Genomic DNA, 24,643 nt, shown 5'->3' with positions numbered 1-24,643 from the left:
GCCTGTAAGCTGGCCCTTCCTGTGTCTATGCTCCCTTCCTCACCAAAGGACTGTTGGGGATACAAGTGTGTTCCGCATCTGGCTTTCCATAGGTTTTAGAGATCTGAATCAGTCCTCACAGTTGAGTGGCAAACACTTTGTTCTCTGAGCTATCATTCTACCTAAAAATTTATCTCTTAAAAGATTAATAACAGCCAGGCGGTGGTAGCACATGCCTTTAGTCCCAGCACTCGGGAGGCAGAGGCAGGCGGATCTCTGTGAGTTCGAGACCAACCTGATCTACAAGAGCTAGTTCCAGGACAGCCTCCAAAGCCACAGAGAAACCCTGTCTCGAAAAACCAAAAAAAAAAAAAAAAAAAAAAAAAAAATAGCAAGTTAGACAAACCAAAAGTTAGAAAGAAAATAAAAAGATAATTTCATAAATAGACACTATATGGCAAGGTTATTGTGACTTTCAAATTCTCAGTTTTTCTTCTAGAAATGACAAAATAGGAAATGTCATTTCTTTGAAGCAACAGTGACCAATTTTAGAACTATTAGAAACTTGAGGATGCAGCAAAGACTCTAGAATTCTTACACTGATCTTAGATAAGTGGATTAACATACAATAACATTGCAGATTAAGCTACTTTAATATGAAATGGTAGAAGACCAAGGCCCAGAAAATTTTTTTCTTTCAGTCTTTGAAAAAATGTTCATGGTTAAATTACATAAAGTAGATACTTAAAGGGATTTTCTCAAATGGATACATCACAATATTAAGAAATAAGACCTCTTAGCAGATGATAAATTCCAGAATTATCCAAGTCTCACAGGAGAATGCTTAGTGGATAGCCAGCTTTCCCAGCAGCTTCCTGAGAGTCTGGTACCTTGGATGCACCTGGTTTTGTCCGAGGTAGAGATGAACTCTGGACCTGAAAATAGGAATTGGGTAGAGTTTGTATGTAGAAAAGTTAGACCTCCATCCCCAGCACCTACCTTAATATACAACACTGCTCTTAGGTAGGAAACTTGAAATGTTAACCTTGAATAAAATGTATTGGAGAATCTTCAGGGGAGGTGAAGGTTAACTATAAATCAAGACAATAAAATACGTTAGCTTAATCTGCAAACTCTCACCCAGAATCCTTCAGCCTGTAATTCCCAAACAAGGAGAATTTTGGAGAATTCTTTGAGGCATCAGAAAAACCACCTCTGATTATTGATGCTTGGAAATTTTGTAAAGGAGATCTCCAGCCTTTACTCTTGTACCATGAAGCTCTGAATCTGTACACTGTACTTTGATAAATTAAAAAGTGATGGCAATGTGCACGCATAGAAGGTAATTATAGGCCACAGTTTGAGTTTCCCCCAAGGAATGGGGCTCTGTAAAGAGCACTCAGATTAGAAGATGGGACAGTGGCAGCACCTCAGATGCTCCTCACTGGCTTGGTAGTCACCACGCCCAAAGAAAGAAGACAGTTTATCTTTTACTCTTAGAAGAACCTTTTCTTGATTCATTTCTGTTTTGTTTTATTGTAGGGCTTCAAAAACAAACCAAAAAAAATGGGTCACATAAAGCCAGACTTGATTGATGTCGACTTAATCAGAGGTGAGTTGGAAAATTGATTTTTTTAATACATATTACACTTTTTCATTTTTTTCCCTGTCCCAACTTGACAAACTAGAAGCACCTGAGAAGAAACTCGATTGAGGAATTACCCCCTATCAGATTGGCTTGTGGGCATGTCTTTGGGGGTATTTTTGATTAAATTCTTTTTTTTTTCTTTTTTGAGACAGGGTTTCTCTGTATTGTTTTGGAGACTGTTCTAGAACTTGCTCTGTAGACCAGGCTGGCCTCAAACTCACAGAGATCTGCCTGCCTCTGCCTCCCAAGTGCTGGGACTAAAAGTGTGTGCCACCAACGCCCGCCCGGCTCTTTTTTGTTGAAATTAAGTACATGAGAGATGCTATCCTGGGTAGGTGGTCCTGGGTGTATAAGAAAGCAGGCTGAGCAAGCCAAGGGAGCAAGCCAGGAAGCAGTGTTCTTCTGTGGCCTCAGCTGTACTCCTGCCTCCAGGTTCCTCCTCTGAGTCCCTGTTTTAGCTTTCCTCAGTGATGCACTGTAAGGAGTAAGGGGAAGTAAACCCTTCCATCCCCAAGCTGCTGTTGGCTAGTGAGTCACAGCAATAGCAATCAAACTAGTGCTCTCCCTCCCTCTCTCCCTGCCTCTCTCAGCTCTCTTCTTTTCCTCCTTTTGTCCCTTCTCTCTCTCTGTCTCTTTTGAAAGCTTCAAGCACAATCTTTCCACCTCAGCTTCCCAAGTACTGGGATTGCAAGAAGCCCACCTCACCTAGTTTGTTACTGTTATTTCATTCTGATACTATAGAATAGTTTTAGGTATCTTCCATGTATTGTGGCATAATTATTTCCAAAAGTAACATTTCTTTATTATCATCCAAGTTTTTGCACTTTCTTCTTTTGCTTTAATGCTTTGTGGTTTTGTAAATAGCATGGTTTTAGTAAAGGCAAAAAGGAGATGACTAGGAGATTTGCTGTTGTATCATTATGAAAAATGTATTGTTTGCCATTCAGGTAAGCCTGACTTGTTTTTAGCACCTGTCCTTATGCCTGAGGTAAGAACATCTCAGAAGTCTTGCCAGCACCTTAACTGACCTGGTCGTGTGCTAATTTTTACCCCGTGCCCACATTTCTAATGTAAGGTGGCAAGTGGCCATCAGTACAGTGCATGTTTCTTATGCATTTTAATAATTTTTTTTGTTTATCAACTGCTTAAAGGCTCAACATTTGCCAAAGCCAAGCCTGAGATTCCATGGACATCTCTCACTCGGAAGGGGCTTGTTCGAGTGGTGTTTTTTCCGTTGTTCAGCAGTTGGTGGATTCAGGTTACCTCTCTCAGAATCTTTGTTTGGTTGCTGCTGCTTTACCTCATGCAAGGTAATTCAAGAATGGAATAAAATATGATGATTGCTTTTACTATACTTAACAGAGGTTTACTGTATTCTCACCCTTTCATTTAAAAATGAAATGAAAGCAGGCCTTTAAACCTTTCCCACTTGCAATTCTTTTTCCTTAAAATTTTATGACACCCTGGATGTCTTCGTTAGAGTGACTATTGCTATGATGTACACCATGACCAAAAGCAAGTTGGGGAGGAAAGGGTTATTTTAGCTTACTTGTCCTCATTATAATCCGTCATTGAAGGAAGTCAGGACAGGAACTCAGCAGGAACCCAGAGGCAGGAGCTGATGAAGGGGCATGGAAGGATGCTGCTTACCGACTTGCTCTCTATGACTTACTCAGTTTGCTTTCTTATAGAACCCAGGACCACCAGCCCAGGGATGGAAATATCCACAATGGACTGGGCCCTCCCCCACCAATCACTAATTAAAAAAAAAACGTACAGCAGGATCTTATGGGGGCATTTTCTTAATTGAGGTTCCTTCCTTTCAGATAACTGTCACTTGTGTCAAGTTGATGTAAAACTAGTCACCACACTGGATATACAGTTATATAAAATAAGCATATAAACTAAACATTTACTGGTAATAAATCAGTAAGACGGAATGGAGAGTTGGCTCAGTGGTTAAGAGTACTGGTTCAATTCCAATCACCCACCTGTCAGCTCAAAATTATTCATACCTCTTGGCAGCAGGCATAATGTAGCAAATACGTGTAGACAAAACACTCATACATATGAAATAACAAAATAAATAATCTAAAAAATCTTTTTTAGCCTGGCATGGTGGCCCATACCTTTAATCCCAACACTCAGGAGGACGGAACAGGTGAATCTCTGAATTGATGGCTAGCCTGGTTCCAAGCCAACTATAGTTACATGATGAGACCCTGTTGTAAGCCCTTCCCCACAAAAGAAAATACCGCCCCCAAACCACCCAAATAAATGAATAAAAAAAAACAAGGAAAAGGAAAAAAAGTCAGAAAGAAATTTATTTTAAAATAATTCTTTGATGAGTATATATACACATATAATTTTACCATCTATCAAAAATTAAAGCCTATTGAATACTAACAAGATGGTTATATGTGTTTAATTTTACATAATTAAATCTTGTCCATATATAATATATATTACAAAATGTTTTTATTTGAGAATTTCATACATATATATTGATATAATTTGATCATATCTTTCCTTTTGTTCAGCTTCCCCTGGGTCCCCTCCAATGCTTACCTCTTCCAACTTCATGTCTTTCTCTTATTGTTCTTAAAAATCACTGAACCATCCAATCATTACTGCCTTTATTGCTGGGTCTGGGGCCACCCACTGGAGCACAGGCAAACTTAGTATTGGTTATACCACCATAACCAGGTCCTCTCTCCTGTCTTCCCCTCACCTCCCTACTGCACAAACCTTTAAGCCCTCTCCCTTGGTTCATATGACGAACCAGTGTGTTCTATTACCTCCTCTAGTTAAGACCTCTTTCCCCACCCCTCCAGATGCAGGGATGAATTGTTAAATCTATGGAGGGTTAAGATTAAAAAGCAAAAAGAGGATGGTGATGAGAGAATGAAGAAAAGATGCAGGAATAAGAGGGGAAGTATGAGGTGTGGCTGAAGAGCATGTTGAAGAATGCCTCACAGTAAACTTAGTGGAGAAACACAAGTAGCAGGCCTGAAACCTAATTGAGCAATATGCAAATCAAAGCAAAGCCAACATGAGACACATCTGCAAGAGTAGAGGTGAAATAATAGAGAATAAGAAATGAAAAAATGTCTGGATGAAATTCCATTTTGTATATGTATGGTGCTTGCTTTCTAGAGAATCTAAATTTACATATCAGCAGGGATGTAGTTGGTGAATACTCTGCTATTATGTTGGGGTTTTCATTCTCTTTGAAATTCAGCCTTGGTCAGAATTTGTTGAAGATCCAACAAGGATCTTCATTGATTGGGTTAGTGCTAACTTGGTCTCCACCAGCAACTAACTCAATAATATATGTCGAGGTGCTATTTGTATTAGCCCTTCGTTGCTGGGCCATACAACACAGACTGGTGTCTTTGGGGCTTCGATAGGGACCAGCCAAACAGCCCCAGATCCATTCCTTAGTGTAGGAATGTGGATGAAGGAAGGCTAGCTATTGGCGTTAAAGAAAAGACAGAGACATAAGATCATATCAGGAGGGCAGTGTCAGTTAATACTGAATGCACCTAGTTTATTCATGTATCATCTTAAGTAACTAACCAAAGGTGGGGACAATGGCAGAAGACTTCTCTTATCATGTATAAAGGGCAGATAGCAATTACTTCCCTTAATCCTAAAGACACTCCTGACACCGTAGCTCCTGATACTCTTGGCCTTCATGATGAGTGTAAACTCGCCTGGGCCTGGGTCTGTTGTTATTTAGATAGGATCCATTCACTACTGAGGCCCGGACATCCTGTGGCCATTAGAGGATGTCTTAAAGACAATATGAGTCAGGCTCTTTGAACTTGTGGCAGGATGGAATAGATTTCCAATATAAGTGCCCCAACAAACATGAGAATTACCATACATTAAAGTTTAGAAGAACTATACAATTGTAGTGGGAAGTTCTATAGATAATTTTGATATCACCCTATTTTTCATCTTTATTTGAAAATTGCATATATACAATGAAGCAATACAGCATAGTAGTTAATTCCTGGGTTCAAATCCTAGCTTTGGTAGTTGCTTTCCAGATATCGTTGGGTATTGGGAAATAGTTTTCCTTTGAGTGGAATAAGTAGTTCAGTCTTTGGAGGCTGGAGAGATGACTCAACAGCTAAGAGCACTTGCTGCTCTTGCAGAGGACCACAGTTTGGTTCCCAGCACTCATGTTGGGCAGCTCACAACTACCTATAACTCCAGCTTCAGAGATCTGACACAGACACAGTCTCTCACTCTCCTGTTTACACCTAAGTAAAAAGAAATCTTAAACACCTAAAACTGTTGTGTGTGGCATCTGGTTATCTTGTGATGGAAGTGCTTTAGAGATGCCTGAATTATCATGCTACAAGTTTGCCAAAATATTTCTAGTAGGTTATTTTTCACTTATCCAGCAATCTGTGACTTTAATTTTTATTCAGCTAATGTCTAAGTGCATGATATTCTAGGAAATTATTTACCTTTACTAGTCCTTTAGAAATGATAGCTATTGAAGCAGTGTGTGCAGTTACAGGAGTGTGCTTTTTAGTGCTTTGCATTTTAAATCCTCTGCAGTCACAGCGATTGTGTTATATCTCATGATGCCTATTGTGAACGCGAGTGAAGTGCTTGGACCTTTGTGCCTTATGCTCCTAATGGGAACTGTCCACTGTCAGATTGTATCCACTCAGATAACGAAGCCATCAGGAAACAATGGGAATAGAAGAAGAAGGTAAGGGAGAGGTTGACTGGAGTGGTGAGTTTTCTTTGTGTTACATATTTGACTTACAGATGAATGATATTTCATTTTTTCCTTCATGCTAAGAAGCCTAATTAACTTTTTAGTTTCAGGTGACTTTTTTTCATTCAGTACAGTATGTTTAAAAGGAAAATTACTACTATTTGTTAACATTTATTTTCAGTAATGGTTTTGAAAAAGCATTCTCTGACTAGGGTATAGATATATACAGTGTAGGGTACTTTCCTAGTATGAACATGTGTGAGGCCCTGGGTGCAGTCTACACCATCTTCTGAAAAGAGAGAAGAGGTGAGGGAAAGGGTGAGAAGCATTCTCTCTCTTTGTCCTGTCCTGTCCTGTCTGGTCCTCCCTGCCTCCCTGCCTCCCTGCCTCCCCGCCTCCCCGCCTCCCCGCCTCCCCGCCTCCCCGCCTCCCCGCCTCCCCGCCTCCCCGCCTCCCCGCCTCCCAGCCTCCCCTCTCCCCCATCCTTCCTCTCCCTTCCCCCTCCCCCTCCCCCTCCCCCCCTCTCTCTCTCTCTGTGCCAGGGCTGTAGTAGAGTTCATTGACCTTAAACTCAGAGGTCCGCCTGCCTGCCTCTGCCTCCTGAGTGCTGGGATCAAAGGCCTGCACTACCACCACCCGGCTGAGAAACATTCTCTTTAAAATTCAACTGGTGGTTGTGTGTTGACAGTGATTCTGTTCTACCTGGTTCCACAGCTGTTTAACCCCAAATAAACACATTGACGCTAATACTAATTATAGACTATTTTGCTGATGGTTCAGGCTTATTGACTAGCTCTCTCTTAATTATTAACCCATAACTATTAATCTATGAATTTCTACATGGTATTATCTTACTGGATAAGGCTCCAGCATGTTACTCCTTCAGCGGCTATATGGTGTCTCTCTACTTCCTCTCCCCAGAATTCTCCTAGTCTCCTAGTCTCACCTGTACTTCTTGCCTGGCTACTGGCAAGTCAGTATTTCATTCATCAACCAATAAAAGAAACATATACAGAAAGACATCCCCATCAGTGGTGTGTGGTGGTGCATACCTTTAATCCTATCACTCAGGAGGCAGAGGCAGGTGGATCTTTGTGAGTTTGATGCTTGCCTGGTCTACAGAGCAAGCTCCAGAACAGCTAAGACTACACAGAGAAAGAAACACTATCTCAAACAACCTAAAGAAATTGTGGAAATTTACTATAGATAAGGATTTCATTATATTGGGTTAACACTGCCAACATTTTGACCTCCTTTTCAAAAGTGTGTAATTGAAACCTGTCCTCATGGTACATGCTATATCTTAGCAACTGGAAAGCAGAAACAGGAAGGTTGCTTCAGGTTTGAGACCAGTTTGCTCTGTGTAATGAGTTCCAGGCCAATCTGACTTACATCATAAAGACCTGTCTCAAAACAAAACAACCCCAAGCCGGTTTTTTACTTGTTTAGATGTCTACTCTGTTTGGCTTCAGTTGGTTGTGCGATGTGTGTGGGATTTGGAGTGTTGAAGTTCTATTAGTAGATTCAGTGTCATCTTTCAAAGTTATTTTCTCTTTCCTCAGACTATTTCTAGATTTCTTTACCTAGGTAACTAATAAATAAGACATTGACATTTGTTTGGTTCAGTGAATTTCAACACATTTATTCAATGTTACTTTTAGAACATGTTGCTTCTAAAGAAGTTTCCTATAAATTTAGTGTTTTTTAAAGAAACCAGTCACTGTGCTGTGTCTCATTGATTCATAGGCAGGGTCTAGAACAGAATTCTGGCATGTATGTAAACCATTTAACAACATAGAATGTCAGTGGGAATGATAGATATGGTTGCTGGTTTTTCCTGTTTCTACTATAGCAGGTAGACAGCTAATGGAGAGAAATGCTATACTCTGGCTGGTATGGAGGGTCCTTGAAGAGGCTCATGGCTACACATTGATACTCTTTTCTATTCCTGTTCTGGACAGTAGTTCTATTTCTTTAGTGGATGATCAAAATCATAGCAAAGGACTTTGATCTTGAATCTGTTTTGTGTTGTTAAATCAGAAATGCCTTATAGTCATTTGTCCTTGGTATATGAGGCTAACTACATTTGATTTCAGGAGATAGTCTGTTAGCATAATTTTCTGAAGGGATATTATGGGCATAAATAGAAAAGGTCTTGAATAATCTGAAATTATTGAAATATTTTTTGTAGAAAATTACGAAAAACTGTAAATGGTGATGGGAGCCGAGACAATGGAAATAACTCCTCTGATAAAGTCAGAGCAGTAGAAACTCTGCAGTGTGCACCCAGTGTTGGTGGTTTTTGGGGGACTCTCTTTGGCAACAGGTGGGAGTCTATTTTATTGGAATTTTTACTTGATTTTGTGTTCTCCTTAGTGTTTGCAGGGGTCTGTTTTTGCAGGGCTGTAGATGTAAATAGTGTGAACTTGGTCTTATAGTTCTGTAATTTTTTAAGGGTTCTAGAAAGACTTGATTACTCAAACTGTTATCTCTACTATCTTTCATGTTATCTTTAAAACAAGTAATCTACTCTCAACATTCCATTGCATTTGATTTTAATGGTTTTTTAGACAACAGTTGCAAAAAGCCCTCTGAAAGGCTAAAGGCCTTGGCCAACATTTGACAGAAAGGAGAATTTGAAATAGATGGGGGTTCTTAGAGCTGATGCCTGTGAGGAATGGGATGTGTCAAGAAGCCTGGTGTTGCTGGGCTATAGGGTAGAAAGACAAGTGGATTAAAGACAAACTATGACTCATTTATAATTATACAGGTCATGAGAGTACCAATGTGATGACTCAGGCACTCATCTTTTTCTTATATTAAGGATGGTGAATTAAAAACTAAAGCTCTTTTTTGAAGATGAAGTATGTTCACACATTGTTCTAAAGATGTGAAGTGTTTGAGTTATGCTGAATATTGTGCCGTCCATGTCCTAGGTGATTGTCCTAGTCAGTCAGGAGGGGGGAGTAGGAAGGTGAAGTCACAGTGAAGTTAACTCAGTCTGGATTATTGCATTCTGGCATGTAGTTTAGCAGATGTTACATAGTCACATAGCTTAGCAAATGGAGTAAGGACAATGAGTGGAAGAGAGACAGGTACTGTGAAGTGCTTTGATGGGCAGTATGAGACAGAAGTAGACGTTCTCCTGGAGAAGTGAGCAGGGAGGGACTCATGCTTATAAGTGAGTTAATAGTCTGCCCTTGGGTACTCTTCACAAACTAGAGGGCTGAACAATACAGTTTCTGAATTTTCTTGACTTTTAGAGTAATTCATTGTACTCCATAGAAGAAAGTTTCATTTCATGAAAGATATTGCTCTCAGAAAAGTAATTAGTAACTTTTTTCTTCTTTAAAACATAGGATTAAAAGGGTGAAATTAGTATCTAACAAAGGGACTGAAACTGACAATGACTCAGGCTGTCTCCATCCTATCATTAAGAAGAGACAGGGTCGACCAGAGATCAGAATGTGGCAAGCAAGAGAGAAAGCGAAGGTTTCCGATGGAGAAAAGTGCCGTAGGGTAAGATCTAGATGGGCATAACAGTATCTTTTTTGTCCTATGTAAAAACTTCTGTTCTGAGACTGTGTTAGAGACCAGATACCCATAGGTGTGTACTTTGTCCACAAACCGTAAGTAAGTAAAGCCACTGGTTATGAACATGGAAATACGACAAGCAAACTGGAGCTTATGCACCAAGGCGAGGCCTTTCTGATTCTGCTACTTATCAGCCTTCACGGTGGGTGGGCAGGTTGAAAGAACACAGAGCAGTGTAGAGGGACCTTGTCTTTTCTACAGGCAGTGATCGATTTAGTAAGGGCTTAGGAAACTTCTAGGGTCTAGTGCAGGTGGTTTGTTGTGTGTCTAAAACTATACATTTTTGTTTTGTAGCTTTGAAATGTTTTCTTAGTCTTGAACTGAGGCATTTATTCTAATACTTATTTTATTAAGGTTTATTCCTGGGCATTTTATTATTTTTAAAAATACAGTATTTTTTATTTATTCTTTGAGGATTAATGTGTGTAAATGATGTATTTTGAGTATATCTAATCCCCTCTATCTGCTGAAGTCCCTCCCCCATATCTTCCTCCTAGCTTCATGCCATCTCCATCATCTGCTCCCCTTATTCTTTTGTAACACACTGAGTCCAATTAGTACTGCCAGTATCCACATGGGTATACAGGCCATCCTCTGGCATGTGGTAACATACCAGGGACTACAACCCTGAAGGAAACAGTCTTCTTTCCAGCAACCATCATCTGCCAGAAGCTCTTCAGTTAGTGAGGAGGCCTTGGGAGTGCCTCCTGCATGATGCTGGAGTGTTGACTGTTGTGATCCTGTGCAGGTGTCACAGCTGCTGTGAGTCAATGAGTGTGGTGTTCCTGTCATGTGCACCACACAGTGTTTTGCAGCAGTCCGCTCTGTCCTCTGGCTCTTAGACTCTGAGCCTTGTCTTCAGTAATGTTCCCAGAGCTTTGAGAGGAGGGTGGTGTGGTGTAGACGGTCCATTTATGACTGTACATTCCACAGATGCTCTGTACTTGGACAAGTTGTCTGTATTAACAGATGCCCATTGGAAAAAGAAGCTTCTCTGATGAGGACTGACAACTTCACTAATCTTGGGTACAAAGATAAATATGTAGAAGGCAATTTGATACTGTGTCCACTTAGGAAAATAATAAGGTCCTATGAGCTTTCCAACTGTGGAATTTTGGCCACAGGTTTACAGCAGTAGGCAAGAGTTCTCTTCTGTAGAGTGGGCTTTAAATTCAGTCAGAAAGTAGTAGGTTGTTCCCATAATATTCATGCCAGTATTGTACCATTAGGTAAGTCTTGCAAGACCAGTTGTTATTGTAGTTCACAGGGCTCCCAGCTGGATAAGATTCTTGATGACTTTCACTCTTGGAAGCCTACATAGCACCTTCTGGTACTATGAGGTAGTCAACAAGGAGAAAACTTGCAGAAGTCCTGTGACCAAAGTGTGTTGTTGTTTTATTTTTTGAAGTAGGGTCCAACCAACAAGTTATGGTATGCAACCAAGAGTAATAGCAATAGCATGTATTGTTTTGGGGGTCTCTGGGAAAGCCTCCCCAACAACTTGAAAGGAGATTTGTCAAACCTGGGGCTGAGTTCTTTGTTTGATGAGAGCCTATGGTTTCTGGACTGTGTCTGAGCCTCCTCGTGAAGGGTAACTCCATTTAAGCTCATTCATATCAACAAATTTGGTGATTATTTTAGGATGCTTATAAAAGGTTTCCATATAGCTTTTCCAAATACCTTTGGGGATACTTACTACTCATCCTACTCCTCCTCTGTCCTATCCTTTCATTATTCTAGCATTTATTAGGCCATCATTGCACTGAGGCATATAAGCTGATTTCCTTGTTTACAACAGCCCTATGAGGTAGGTGCTTTCTGTTATCATGACTTTTCAGATGAGGAAACTGAACCTCAGTTACTAGCTGCATTGCTAGTAAACAGAAGAGCTGTGATTCAAGCAGAGTTTGACCTGAGCCTGTGCTGTGACTTGTCATCACACTGCTTCCTATTTAGACCACTGGGCTTCACGTGCACAGTTTTCTTAATTTTGAAAATTTTAAAAATGTTGAGAGCTTGGGACTCAGCAATTCAAAGCACTGGCTGCTCTTCCAGGGATCCTGAGCTCAATTCCCAGGAACCACATGGTGGCTCACAACCGTCTATAATAGGATTTGATGCCCTCTTCTGGCATAAAGTTGTACATTGCAGATAGAACACTCATTCTTAAATGTATCTTAAAAAAATGTTGAGATCAAGTAGTAAGTAGACTTGTTAGTTTGGGTTTCATTTCCTTTCATCTCTTAGGAATTTTTCAGTGAATTTTGCTTTTACATAGGCAACTTCCTGGAGTGTTTTTTGCTGTCCATTGTGAGATACTGTTTCTCTTTGTAGGAGGCTTATAGGCATTTGGGTAATGGAATTTCAGATGATCTGTCAAGTGAGGAGGATGGTGAAGCACGGACACAGATGATATTATTGCGTAGGAGTGTGGAAGGGGCATCCAGTGACAATGGTTGTGAAGTTAAGAATAGAAAATCTGTACTTTCAAGGCACCTAAACTCTCAGGTAATTTTCACTTTTGTCTACAAAAGCATGGATGTTAACTCCAAAAACACTGAATAGTTGCAAGATATTTACATGCTTTCCTGTTGTTTGTTGGTTTGATTTTGGCAGGTAAAGAAAACCACAACAAGGTGGTGTCATATAGTACGGGATTCAGATAGTCTGGCTGAGTCAGAATTTGAATCAGCAGCCTTCAGCCAGGTAAAGCATCCTTTTGTAAGAGCAGATTTTGAGGTGTCTTCTTGTGTGTAATGACTTTATCCGTTCCTTTCTTTCGATTCTCTGAAGTTTGTATTTAGTTTGTTTTCAGTTCTATCGGCTCAATTTGAGGTAACTGCTCTCCCCTAGAAAGGAAATGAAAATGTTTTTCACTTTTTCTGTAATCTTAAAAATATCAAAGATGGGCTGGAGAGATGGCTTAGTGGCTAAGAGCACTTCCTGATCTTTCAGAGCACTTGGGTTTAATTTTTAGCACCACATAGTGACTCACAGCCATCCATAACTTCAGTTCCCGGGATCTGTTGCCCTCATTGACCTCTGTCACCATCAGGGCACCAGGCACGAGTGTGTTATACTTATATACATGCAGGCAAAACACTTATACATATAAAATAAAATAAGTAAATCTTAAATGTGTCATGGATGATGCTCAGGAGGACAGTTATTTTGGAAATGGTTCAGTTGGTAATATGCTTGCTGTATAACCATGGGGCCCAAATTTACTCTCTAGAACCCATGTTAAAAAGAAAATGCTGGGTATGATGGTTCATGCTTGTCATGCCAGAAACAGGGATGGCAGAGATGGGCAGATTTCTGGGCCTTTCTGGTCATATATGCTAGCGTGCGCGCGCGCGCGCACACACACACACACACACACACACACAGAATGAAGGGGATGAAGGGAGAGTTACTGAGTTGGTTTTTATATTTTTAAAGACTTATTTGTGTGTAAAGCGTTTTGGTCATATGTATGACTTTGCATCATGTGTGTGATATGGTTACTTAATATTCATTTGAGATATGGAGTTTTATCTTAAGTGGGGTTGACATGTCTGAAGACAGACTTTAGCCAAGGGACCTCTAAAAGACAGGTGAAGGTTCTGACTTTGAGAGTGCAAGGGCATATTTGACTATGATCTTCATAGGTGAGCATAGTTAAATGATGGTATAGTTTTGTTCTGTTTGACCAGGCCATTGGGGACATGGGAAAAGTTTCAGTATTTCTGTTTGTAATGCTGCGGTATTGCACCATTTCTGCTTTTCTCTGCCTGGTTATTTTTGAACATAGTTGGGCTGGACCTTGAACAAAACAAGCTCTTCTGTCAAACTCGCAGTGTTTAAAAAGGCTTAGCCAGGTCAGCTGAGCAGGTCCTCTGGGTGTGTACCCAGGAATCATTTGCCACATAGCACATCTAAGTTGAATAGTTGAATATTTGGAAGTAGTTACTTAAAATGGATTTTTTTTAAAGTCCTGCTTTGCCAAGTGTATTAGGGTTCTCTGATAGCATGCATACATACATAATACATACATACGTACACACTACATACATACACACTATATACATATATATGTACATGTAGTTATATGTGTGCATGTGTGCACATGTGCATGTTATATATGTATGTATATGTGTATACATGCATGCATGTGTATGTATGTATATATACACATATATGTCATGTAGGGGATTTATTAGACTGGGTGACAGACTGTGGTCTGAGTAGTTCATCAATGACTGTCTCATGACAGAGAGGCTGAGAATCTAGAGGTTCTTTAGTTCACATGGCTGGATGTCTCAACAGTCTCAGTTTGGTGCTGGAATCTGAAGGAAGGCTTAGAGGGCTTGGTTTTCCGTCTGTGTTTGAATCCTGAAGAAGCTGGATTTAAGACCAGCTGCAGCAATAGGATAGATGGACTTGACAGTGAGAGTGAAGGAAAGCAGTCAGATGGCAAAGCTTCCTTCCTTCCTTCCTTCTGCCGTGTCCTTTTACCTAGGTTGCCATCAGATAGTGTGGCCCAGACTTAGGGTGAGTTCTCCTGCTTCAAATAATCTGATTAAGAAGATCCCTCACAGGAGTGCCCAGCAGCTTGGGTTTTAGTTGATTCTACATGTAATCAAGCTGACAACCAAGATTAGTCATCATCCAGAGTCATTGAGTTTGACATTTAAGCATTAAAATACGTTATCATGTTTATTATATGAAGCCTTGGAAGTTAACAAATACATGGTGGTCAACTTAAAGCTTGCCAGCCATTGCCATGAATGATTCGTTTTAATAGTGTTTTAGTATAACTTTTAAATATATGTATTTCCCCTTTTTTGTTTTCCTTTAAAGGGTTCTAGGTCTGGTGTGAGTGTTGGCTCTCGGAGCCTTAACTTGTCAAGAAGAGATTCAGAAAGCACCCGCCATGACTCAGAGACCGAAGATATGTTATGGGATGACCTTCTTCATGGACCAGAATGTCGGTCATCTGTCACCAGTGACAGTGAGGGGACTCATGTAAATACCCTTCATTCAGGGACCAAACGTGACCCCAAAGAAGATGTTTTTCAGCAGGTATATCAGGACAGTGATTAAAAGAGAGTGCTAGTTAATGTGTTTGACAACCTGACAAAAACTACAGTCACCTGGGAAGAGGAAAACTCAATTGAAGAATTGCCTCTATCAGATTGGTCTGTGGGATGGTTTTTTTTTGATTGCTTATTGACATGGGAGGGCATTGTGAGCTGTGCCATCCCTAGGCAGGTAGGACTGGGCTGTCTATGAAAGGTATCTGAGCAAGTAAGTAAGTAGCATTCTTCTGTGGTTTCTGCTTTAGTCCTTACCTTGAATCCCTGCTCTAACTTCCCTCAGTGATGGACTGTGACCTGGGAGTTTTAAGATGAGGTAAACCCTTTCCTTCCCAAGTTGCTTTTGGTCAGTGTTTTATCATGGCAATAGAAACAGAACTAGGACAGATAGTTGATACTGATACTCACCCCATACTTAGCATTTGTCAGCCACTGCACCATGGTATTTAACTTCATAGCAGTTTTAGAAGTGTACTGTTGTTATCCCCAGTTTAGAAGTGTGGAAACTTGAGCATAGCTCCTAAGAGAGGATGTTGAGATGAGAACTGAGAATACTTTGCAATTGCTTTGACCTGAATTTCTCTTCATAATACTTTGTTAATTTTCCTTCAGATAATCTTTACTGTTTCTTTTCTCTGCGTGGCATTGTTTGATTGGCACTCTGATTTATGATATATTGAATTTCATGTTTCATAAAAATTATGCAGAAATGGTATTGTTTGCTTCTCTACTAAGCACAAATCAAGTGACACTCTTGATCTCAGGTTTGATTTTAGTCTAGAATCATAAATTCCTTTGAAGATACTTAATTCATTCTACATCTGTACAATTTATTTTTAACTATTTGTCACACACGCAAATAGTTTTAGGAATGGCATGAAGAAGCTAGTGCTATGCATGGCAAGAGTGTGAGCATCCTCAGGTGGCCAACACTCCTCTGCTGAAGCTCTGGAGCTGGTGCTTGTGCGTCCCCACTGATGGTGGGTTCTCATGGCAGTCTTTTGGATGGCTAGTCATTCCTCTTCAGTTTTTATGCTTCTGCCTGTTTCCAAACTGCCTTGAAAGTAGCAGTGAGAATGGTGGGCTTTTTTGTTTGTTTTGTTTTTTGATTGACTTGCCAATGAAGACATGGAAAAGGTTTGGCATTTATGTTTGGACTGCTAGGGAGTAGTCATTTGCTTCTGTTTACTGGCTGTGACACAGCTTCATCTTGACATTCCTACCCTGTTGGGTAATGTGCTCTGTAACTCAGGTGACCTCTTGCTGGTGTTTGAAGCCCCAGCCCACATGTGCCTCTGAATCTTTGCACACAGTTTCTTTGTCTGGCAAGTGCCTTTGCTCTTAGGCGTACTCCTTTTCACTTTCTCGACAGGTCTTGGTTGAAGTGCTGGGCTCCTTTTGGAATCCTCCCCTGTGCACTCCTCAAGCATGCTCTCCTTTCCTTAGCTTGCTGTCCAATCAATGTCTTTAATTATGTCTCATTTAGTAGTCTCTAAGCTATAGACCTTGTGTCCTTTTGCCCTGTAGCTCAGGCTAGCATGACATTTGCTATATAGCCCAGTTGGCCTCAAGCTTCTTTAGCCTCCTGAGTACTAAGATTACAGACATGTACTGCAGCAATGTGTCCTGTCTTCAAGCATGTTTGCAGTCGACACTTAAGTATTTGCTGGATATAGTGACTGCATCAGTGAAATGAATAAATGCTCATCAAAAGAAACCATCCACATGTGCTTCCTTTCTAGCAGATACTGACCATGTGATCTTGTTTTAGATGCTTTACTTTGGTTTGTGGGCACAATAATACAGATGATGTGTTCTCTGATTTCAAAGCAAAATTAGGCTTAAGGGTGTGGGAAGGACCAGTATGAGAAAAGACTCCTGAAGTGTGATACCTGTCAATAAGACAGTCTCAGCAGAGGAGGGTGGGGGCTGTTGCTATGGTGACCATAACTTCTGGCTTTGGGCCATTATGCTTTTCCCTGTCCTTAAGGATCCAAAACATCCCAGTTTGTGTGTGTGTGTGTGTGTGTGTGTGTGTGTGTGTGTGTGTGTGTGACCTCTAAGGCTCTAGGTCCCTTTTCCTCCTCATTTCCTGCAGTCTGTGGTCTAGAGGTGCTTTCCGTAATGCCACGTCAGCACACCATGTGCCTTTCATGCCTTAGACAGGCAATGACCTCATACACCCTGGATCCTAGCTCTCCAGATGAGACCCACCACACAAGTAGTTCTTAGAGTGATGGACTTTGAGATAAAGAATGAATTATGTTGAAACTGAACATTGGATTCTGGGAGCTGGATAGAAGGAGAGTAGAACTGAAAAAAGGAAGCATGGAGTGGATGAAAACTGTTTTCTGTCTTTCTTGTAGAACCATTTATTCTGGCTTCAGAATTCAAGTCCTGCCTCTGAGCGAGTTAGTGCAATAATCTGGGAAGGAAATGAGTGCAAAAAGATGGACATGTCTGTGTTGGAAATAAGCGGCATCATCATGAGCAGGGTAAGAGTGTATGCTTCACAGAATGGGCTGTTCAGTAAAAGTCTATTTAATGGCACCGGCTAGTTATATATCAACTTGACCCAAGCTAAAGTCATTTGAGAGGAGGGAACCTCAATTAAGAAAATGCCTTCATAAGGTCCTGCTGTAGGATCTTATGTGGAGGAGGGCCCAGCCCATGGTGGGTGGTTCCATCCCTGGGATGTCGGTCTTGGGTTCTATAAGAATGCAGGTCGAGTAAACCATGGAGACCAAGCTAGTAAACAGCACCCCTCCATGGCCTCTGCGTCAGCTTCTGCCTCCAGGTTCCTGCCCTGTTTGAGTTCCTGCCCTGACTTCCCTCAGTGAAGGACTGTTATCTGGAAGTATAAGGGGGAAGTAAACACTTTTATAATGGGAAGTAAACTCCCCAACTTGCTTTTGGTCATGGTATTTCATTGCAGCAATAGTAACACTAATTATGACAACTTGTAACTTCGATTTAGAAACAGATTTTGAAGCAATCTTTCGTTGGTGGACTTTATACTTCACACTTTGCACCATTAGATGCTCAGGTATGCTCAGCAGTCATTCGTTACTGACTGAAGCCTAGTTAGTAGCAAGTCATAAGTCTGTTCACAACATCCCTTCTTTGGTACTGGAGACTGAAACCAGGGCCCCTTACATGCTTAGCTCTAATGCCAGGCCAAGTCTTTCTGTTACCTTTGTGTAGTCCTTTTAAGATTCATCTTTAATATTCTAAATAGTATTTGATAAATATTTTTTATAACTCCCTTTCCCTGTGTAGTACTGATGGAGATTTTAAATTGGGTTGCAGGTCAATGCATATCAGCAAGGAGTTGGCTATCAGATGCTGGGGAATGCCGTCACCATTGGCTTAGCATTTTTCCCATTTTTATATCGACTTTTCCGAGAGAAGAGTTTTGAACAACTAAAGTCCATCTCAGCAGAGGAGGTCCTGACCCTCTTCTGTGGTGCACCACCTGTCACACCTGTTGTTATTTTGTCTATAATTAATTTTTTTGAAAGATTGTGTCTTACTTGGATGTTTTTTTTCATGATGTGTGTGGCAGAGAGAACATATAAGCAGGTGAGTGGACAAACAGGCAGCATTTGCCACCTCTGCCTCCATTTGCCATTCCATTGAGTCATTTTATTTCTTTGACTTTGAGACTTGTACATTTAATGTTCATATTGTTGACTATTTGAAAAATACACTATAATCTGAAACTTTAAAAATATTTAACTGTTGTTCTTTGGCAATTTCGTACAGTATACTATATTTTGATCAATTGATCCATTACCCTCTCTTGTCTGCCCTCTCACTCCTACAGAACCCCCTTTTCTTCTCACCAAGTCTCCTTTCTATTTCTATGTTTTTAAAAAATGACCTGAGTTTTATTAGGTTGCTTGTGCAAGTGTGGTGTGGGGTTATTAACTAGAGCAAGACAACTCAGTGGGTATACCGCAGATGAAAAACAACCGATCCCCCGGCTCCATCTTGTGCCTGTCTTATGCAGCCATGAATGCAACAACCATGTCATCTGAAATTTTGCTGAAGCCTATATGTAAAAGCAAATGGTATATGTTGCTGACTGCTCAGCATCAGGACCTTGTTTTTTATCCATAGCACATACAGTGCCAATGTCGTAATATTTTTGTAAAAAATGACTGGGTAAAGAAATGGACTGAAATATGGTGAGTTATGGATTGAGAATTTCCTATATTGGGGATGTGCACAAGGAATGTAATATCTGAATGGAAATACAGTTTTGGAATCAGCTAGAATTGTGTGTAAATATTAGAGGTTGTGAAAGTTAAGATTCATTAAAAGTTCCAAAGTATATTTCTTGCATGAATTGAAAATGTGCCATATTTGGAAGAAGTGCTTCATCGTGGGATGGGCTTTGAAGTGAGCACTGCTATCTTAGGGAATCACTGGATGAGACTATCCCAGGAATACTATTGATGGTTATTGAACATGCACCTACGCAATGTACATTTTATTTTGTGATTTTGTTTAAATCTCCTTTAGAGATTTTTATTTGCAAAACTCTTCAGCCATATTACTTCTGCCAGGAAAGCCAGGAAATATGAAATACCTCATTTTAGACTTAAAAAGGTGGAGAACATTAAAATATGGTTATCGCTGCGCTCCTATCTAAAGGTGAGCTGTTTTGATTAACTGTGGGATATTTGCAAGGCTATGGAAAACATGTGCATTGATCATTTTGACCACAGTTAGTTGCTAAGTATATGGGGCTTTCTTGTCACTGGCACGTGATTTAGTGGCTGCCAGACTTGCTGGATGCCCGTGAGACATGGTGTTCTGAAAAGATGGTAGTGGTATGTAAGTAAAGGAGCGGGAAGAAAAGAACTGTTGCCCAGGACAAAGGGCTAAGGATCACATGCTTTTCTGGTTGGGAGAAGTCCTAGTTGAAAATGTGTTAATGACTCAACCTCTTAATTTGGAAAACATGGCTTTTAGTGTTTGAGGTTGATGCCTGAAATGTGTTAAAATGCTGTGTCAGAAGTTTTTCATACACATTTATTTTCACATGAAGGTAGTACAACTTAATGCTAACAGTGTGAGGACTGTTGCTGTCGGGCCATATCCTAAAACATTAACATGTGTCTTGCTCCACAGAGGCGGGGACCACAGCGCTCAGTGGATGTGGTTGTGTCATCCGTCTTCCTGCTGACACTTTCAATTGCTTTCATTTGTTGTGCACAGGTAAAAGTTTCATGTGTGTTCTAATGGAAGGGGGGAATTCTAGGCAGTGGCCACTTTGTTTTAGAGCAGGCTGCTGTGTCCACACGTATGTTTTAAATGTGTTTGCATTTCTTTTGCTATTTTGGATGCCTGTTACTATTTTTTTTTTTGACTTTTTGAAGTAGGAATGTTGAAGTCCTTGAAAACTTTTAGATGACTTTAAATTAGTTGAGTTGGCAATTTTTGACTGTAAAGCTGTCACCCTGCTAGTTGTAAGTAGTTTCCACCCACATTCTTCCTTCAGGCTTGTTGGCTCTCACCTTGGGAAGACTGACCTTTCTCCTTCATTAACTGTTTATGTGTTTATCAAATTATGGGCTAACGTGTCCTTGTTTTTAGCTAGTAGGCTATCCTCTATTATCTGTTTGTTTTGCTGTTTAAATTGTCCCACATTTATCTTCTTTCTTAAGTATGTTTATTCTTTCTGTATTGTAAGAAGTTACAGGCTTACCACATATCTCCCCAGTTGTTGAATGGTAACTGCAGTGGCCAGAGAATAGAGTCAACTGTTTTCAGTCCTTTAAAATGGGTATAGAGGCTTCTTTTATTCCCTGGCATTGCTTGGTTTTATTAAATCTTCCTTCTGGATTGTGTCTGCCGTTGCTGAGAGCAATGCTCTCTACATAGGGTTCCTCTGAGTGTTGTAATTATACTGCTCAAGTCACATTTAGTTTGGGGTTGTGCCCAAAGCTGGCATTAGTGGAAGCTCTCGGGTTCCTGTGAAGCCTTAGAGTTGGTCAGGGGGAAGGGAAGATTATGGGCAGCTGCTTGATGACTCCTGCTTACTACAAGTCTGCATTTGGTTTCTGCAAGAGTTCTCTGGATAGTTCTTCAAGAAATTATTCTAGTTTTCTTGAGTGAAGTTTTTTCTTTGAAGTCAATAGATTTTAAAGCAGTAAAACTTTAAGATGCACAGTAGGCACTCAGTGCAGCCATGTTGCCATTGCTATTATCTGACTCTTAAAATGGACTGGCCTGAGGGATGTTACGGCTGGAGCTTATTAGACAGATGCAGTTAACACTTAATAGTGGCCACCATGTATGTGCCTGTGAACACACTGGTGATTCAAGGAGCTGGAATTTTGTCATTTCTTACCTTTGCTGTTTGTAGACCCTTTTCATCTTTCATGAATGTGGGGGGGGCACAACCTAGGAAACTTGGAGAAATACATAATGGCTAAGTAAGTAAATAATACCTTATAAATATTCAACTTTTCTCTTTCGAGTCTTAAAACTGTAGATTGCTGTAATGTTTTCAAACTGACATAGGAATACTGTGATGTTAACATAACTATTGAGCTTTTTCTGGTCTTTCAATAGGTTCTTCAAGGCCACAAGACATTCCTGAATGATGCTTACAACTGGGAGTTCTTAATCTGGGAAACAGCACTGTTGCTTTTCTTACTTCGCCTAGCCTCACTGGGGTCGGAAACCAACAAGAAATACAGCAATGTTTCCATCCTGCTCACTGAACAGGTTGGTATTGATGGGGTTCTATCAGGTTGACCAGTGGTTACAGGTTACACACTGTGGTGATGATGTGGAGGACCAGAACTGACTCATTAGCTGTGTCTTCCCATCATGTCACCTTTGTCACTCCTCTTGTCTTTTTTAATGTATATAAAGTGAGCATAACACCCTCATCTACTGAGGAATGGGAGGATGAAGAGCTAATGGGCTGGAATACTTTGTTAGATTGTGAATATACTGTTGGTAGTAGGAACATATGAACACACACTAACACTCACAGGTGTTTCTTGTGACTGTGAACACACACTAACACTGACAGGTGTTTCTTGTGACTGTGAACACACTAGCACTCACAGGTGTTTCTTGTGACTGTGAACACACACACTAACACTGACAGGTGTTTCTTGTGACTGTGAACACACTAACACTGACAGGTGTTTCTTGTGACTGTGAGCACACACTAACACTCACAGGTGTTTCTTGTGACTGTGAGCACACACTAACACTGACAGGTGTTTCTTGTGACTGTGGACACACACTAACACTGACAGGTGTTTCTTGTGACTATGAACACACACACACTGACAGGAGTTTCTTGTGACTATGAACACACACACACTGACAGGAATTTCTTGTGACTGTGAACACACACACACTGACAGGAGTTTCTTGTGACTGTGGACACACTAACACTCACAGGTGTTTCTTGTGACTGTGAACACACACTAACACTGACAGGTGTTTCTTGTGACTGTGAACACACTAACACTGACAGATGTTTCTTGTGACTGTGAACACACACACACTGACAGATGTTTCTTGTGACTGTGAACACACTAACACTCAGGTGTTTCTTGTGACTGTGAACACACACTAACACTGACAGGTGTTTCTTGTGACTGTGAACACACACTAACACTCACAGGTGTTTCTTGTGACTGTGAACACACACACTAACACTGACAGGTATTTCTTGTGACTGTGAGCACACACTAACACTCACAGGTGTTTCTTGTGACTGAACACACACTCACTGACAGGTTTTTCTTGTGACTATGAACACACACTAACACAGGTGTTTCTTGTAACTGTGAACACACACACACTGACAGGTGTTTCTTGTGACTGTGAACACACACTAACACAGGTGTTTCTTGTGACTGTGAACACACACTAACACTGACAGGTGTTTCTTGTGACTGTGAACACACACACACTGACAGGTGTTTCTTGTGACTGTGAACACACTAACACTGACAGGTGTTTCTTGTGACTGTGAGCACACACTAACACTCACAGGTGTTTCTTGTGACTGTGAACACACACACTAACACTGACAGGTGTTTCTTGTGACTGTGAACACACACTCACTGACAGGTGTTTCTTGTGACTGTGAACACACACTAACACAGGTGTTTCTTGTGACTGTGAACACACACTAACACTGACAGGTGTTTCTTGTGACTGTGAACACACTAACACTGACAGGTGTTTCTTGTGACTGTGAGCACACACTAACACTCACAGGTGTTTCTTGTGACTGTGAGCACACACTAACACTGACAGGTGTTTCTTGTGACTGTGGACACACACTAACACTGACAGGTGTTTCTTGTGACTATGAACACACACACACTGACAGGAGTTTCTTGTGACTATGAATACACACACACTGACAGGAGTTTCTTGTGACTGTGAACACACACACACTGACAGGAGTTTCTTGTGACTGTGGACACACTAACACTCACAGGTGTTTCTTGTGACTGTGAACACACACTAACACTGACAGGTGTTTCTTGTAACTGTGAACACACTAACACTGACAGATGTTTCTTGTGACTGTGAACACACACACACTGACAGATGTTTCTTGTGACTGTGACCACACACTAACACAGGTGTTTCTTGTGACTGTGAACACACTAACACTGACAGGTGTTTCTTGTGACTGTGAGCACACACTAACACTCACAGGTGTTTCTTGTGACTGTGAGCACACACTAACACTGACAGGTGTTTCTTGTGACTGTGGACACACACTAACACTGACAGGTGTTTCTTGTGACTATGAACACACACACACTGACAGGAGTTTCTTGTGACTATGAATACACACACACTGACAGGAGTTTCTTGTGACTGTGAACACACACACACTGACAGGAGTTTCTTGTGACTGTGGACACACTAACACTCACAGGTGTTTCTTGTGACTGTGAACACACACTAACACTCACAGGTGTTTCTTGTAACTGTGAACACACTAACACTGACAGATGTTTCTTGTGACTGTGAACACACACACACTGACAGATGTTTCTTGTGACTGTGACCACACACTAACACAGGTGTTTCTTGTGACTGTGAACACACTAACACTGACAGGTGTTTCTTGTGACTGTGAGCACACACTAACACTCACAGGTGTTTCTTGTGACTGTGAACACACACACTAACACTGACAGGTGTTTCTTGTGACTGTGAACACACACTCACTGACAGGTGTTTCTTGTGACTGTGAACACACACTAACACAGGTGTTTCTTGTGACTGTGAACACACACTAACACTGACAGGTGTTTCTTGTGACTGTGGACACACACTAACACTGACAGGTGTTTCTTGTGACTATGAACACACACACACTGACAGGAGTTTCTTGTGACTATGAATACACACACACTGACAGGAGTTTCTTGTGACTGTGAACACACACACACTGACAGATGTTTCTTGTGACTGTGGACACACTAACACTCACAGGTGTTTCTTGTGACTGTGAACACACACTAACACTGACAGGTGTTTCTTGTAACTGTGAACACACTAACACTGACAGATGTTTCTTGTGACTGTGAACACACA

General features: G+C 40.8%; 1 protein-coding gene across 8 annotated transcripts in view; it reads left to right on the top strand.

Annotated features, from left to right (window-relative positions):
- Positions 1–24,643, top strand: part of Phtf1 (putative homeodomain transcription factor 1) — a 44,289-nt gene that overhangs the window by 11,636 nt on the left and 8,010 nt on the right. For 5 of the 8 annotated variants that reach the window (XM_040752118.1, XM_040752117.1, XM_013118097.3 and 2 more), the window contains 13 exons: positions 1,522–1,591; positions 2,779–2,937; positions 6,203–6,359; positions 8,560–8,694; positions 9,728–9,887; positions 12,297–12,470; positions 12,579–12,668; positions 14,805–15,026; positions 17,407–17,535; positions 18,350–18,622; positions 19,568–19,699; positions 20,180–20,266; positions 21,626–21,781. In XM_040752118.1, coding sequence (XP_040608052.1) covers positions 1,522–1,591; positions 2,779–2,937; positions 6,203–6,359; positions 8,560–8,694; positions 9,728–9,887; positions 12,297–12,470; positions 12,579–12,668; positions 14,805–15,026; positions 17,407–17,535; positions 18,350–18,622; positions 19,568–19,699; positions 20,180–20,266; positions 21,626–21,781 — 1,944 coding nt within the window. The remainder of the gene's footprint in view (positions 1–1,521; positions 1,592–2,778; positions 2,938–6,202; positions 6,360–8,559; positions 8,695–9,727; positions 9,888–12,296; positions 12,471–12,578; positions 12,669–14,804; positions 15,027–17,406; positions 17,536–18,349; positions 18,623–19,567; positions 19,700–20,179; positions 20,267–21,625; positions 21,782–24,643) is intronic. The other 3 variants (XM_040752119.1, XM_040752120.1, XM_040752121.1) reach the window with 2 other exon arrangements.

Source organism: Mesocricetus auratus, unplaced genomic scaffold (assembly GCF_017639785.1).
Source record: "Mesocricetus auratus isolate SY011 unplaced genomic scaffold, BCM_Maur_2.0 Super-Scaffold_100009, whole genome shotgun sequence".
NCBI lineage: Eukaryota > Metazoa > Chordata > Mammalia > Rodentia > Cricetidae > Mesocricetus > Mesocricetus auratus.
The sequence above is the reverse complement of the archived record's forward strand: the minus strand, read 5'-3'. Positions and strand labels throughout refer to the sequence as shown.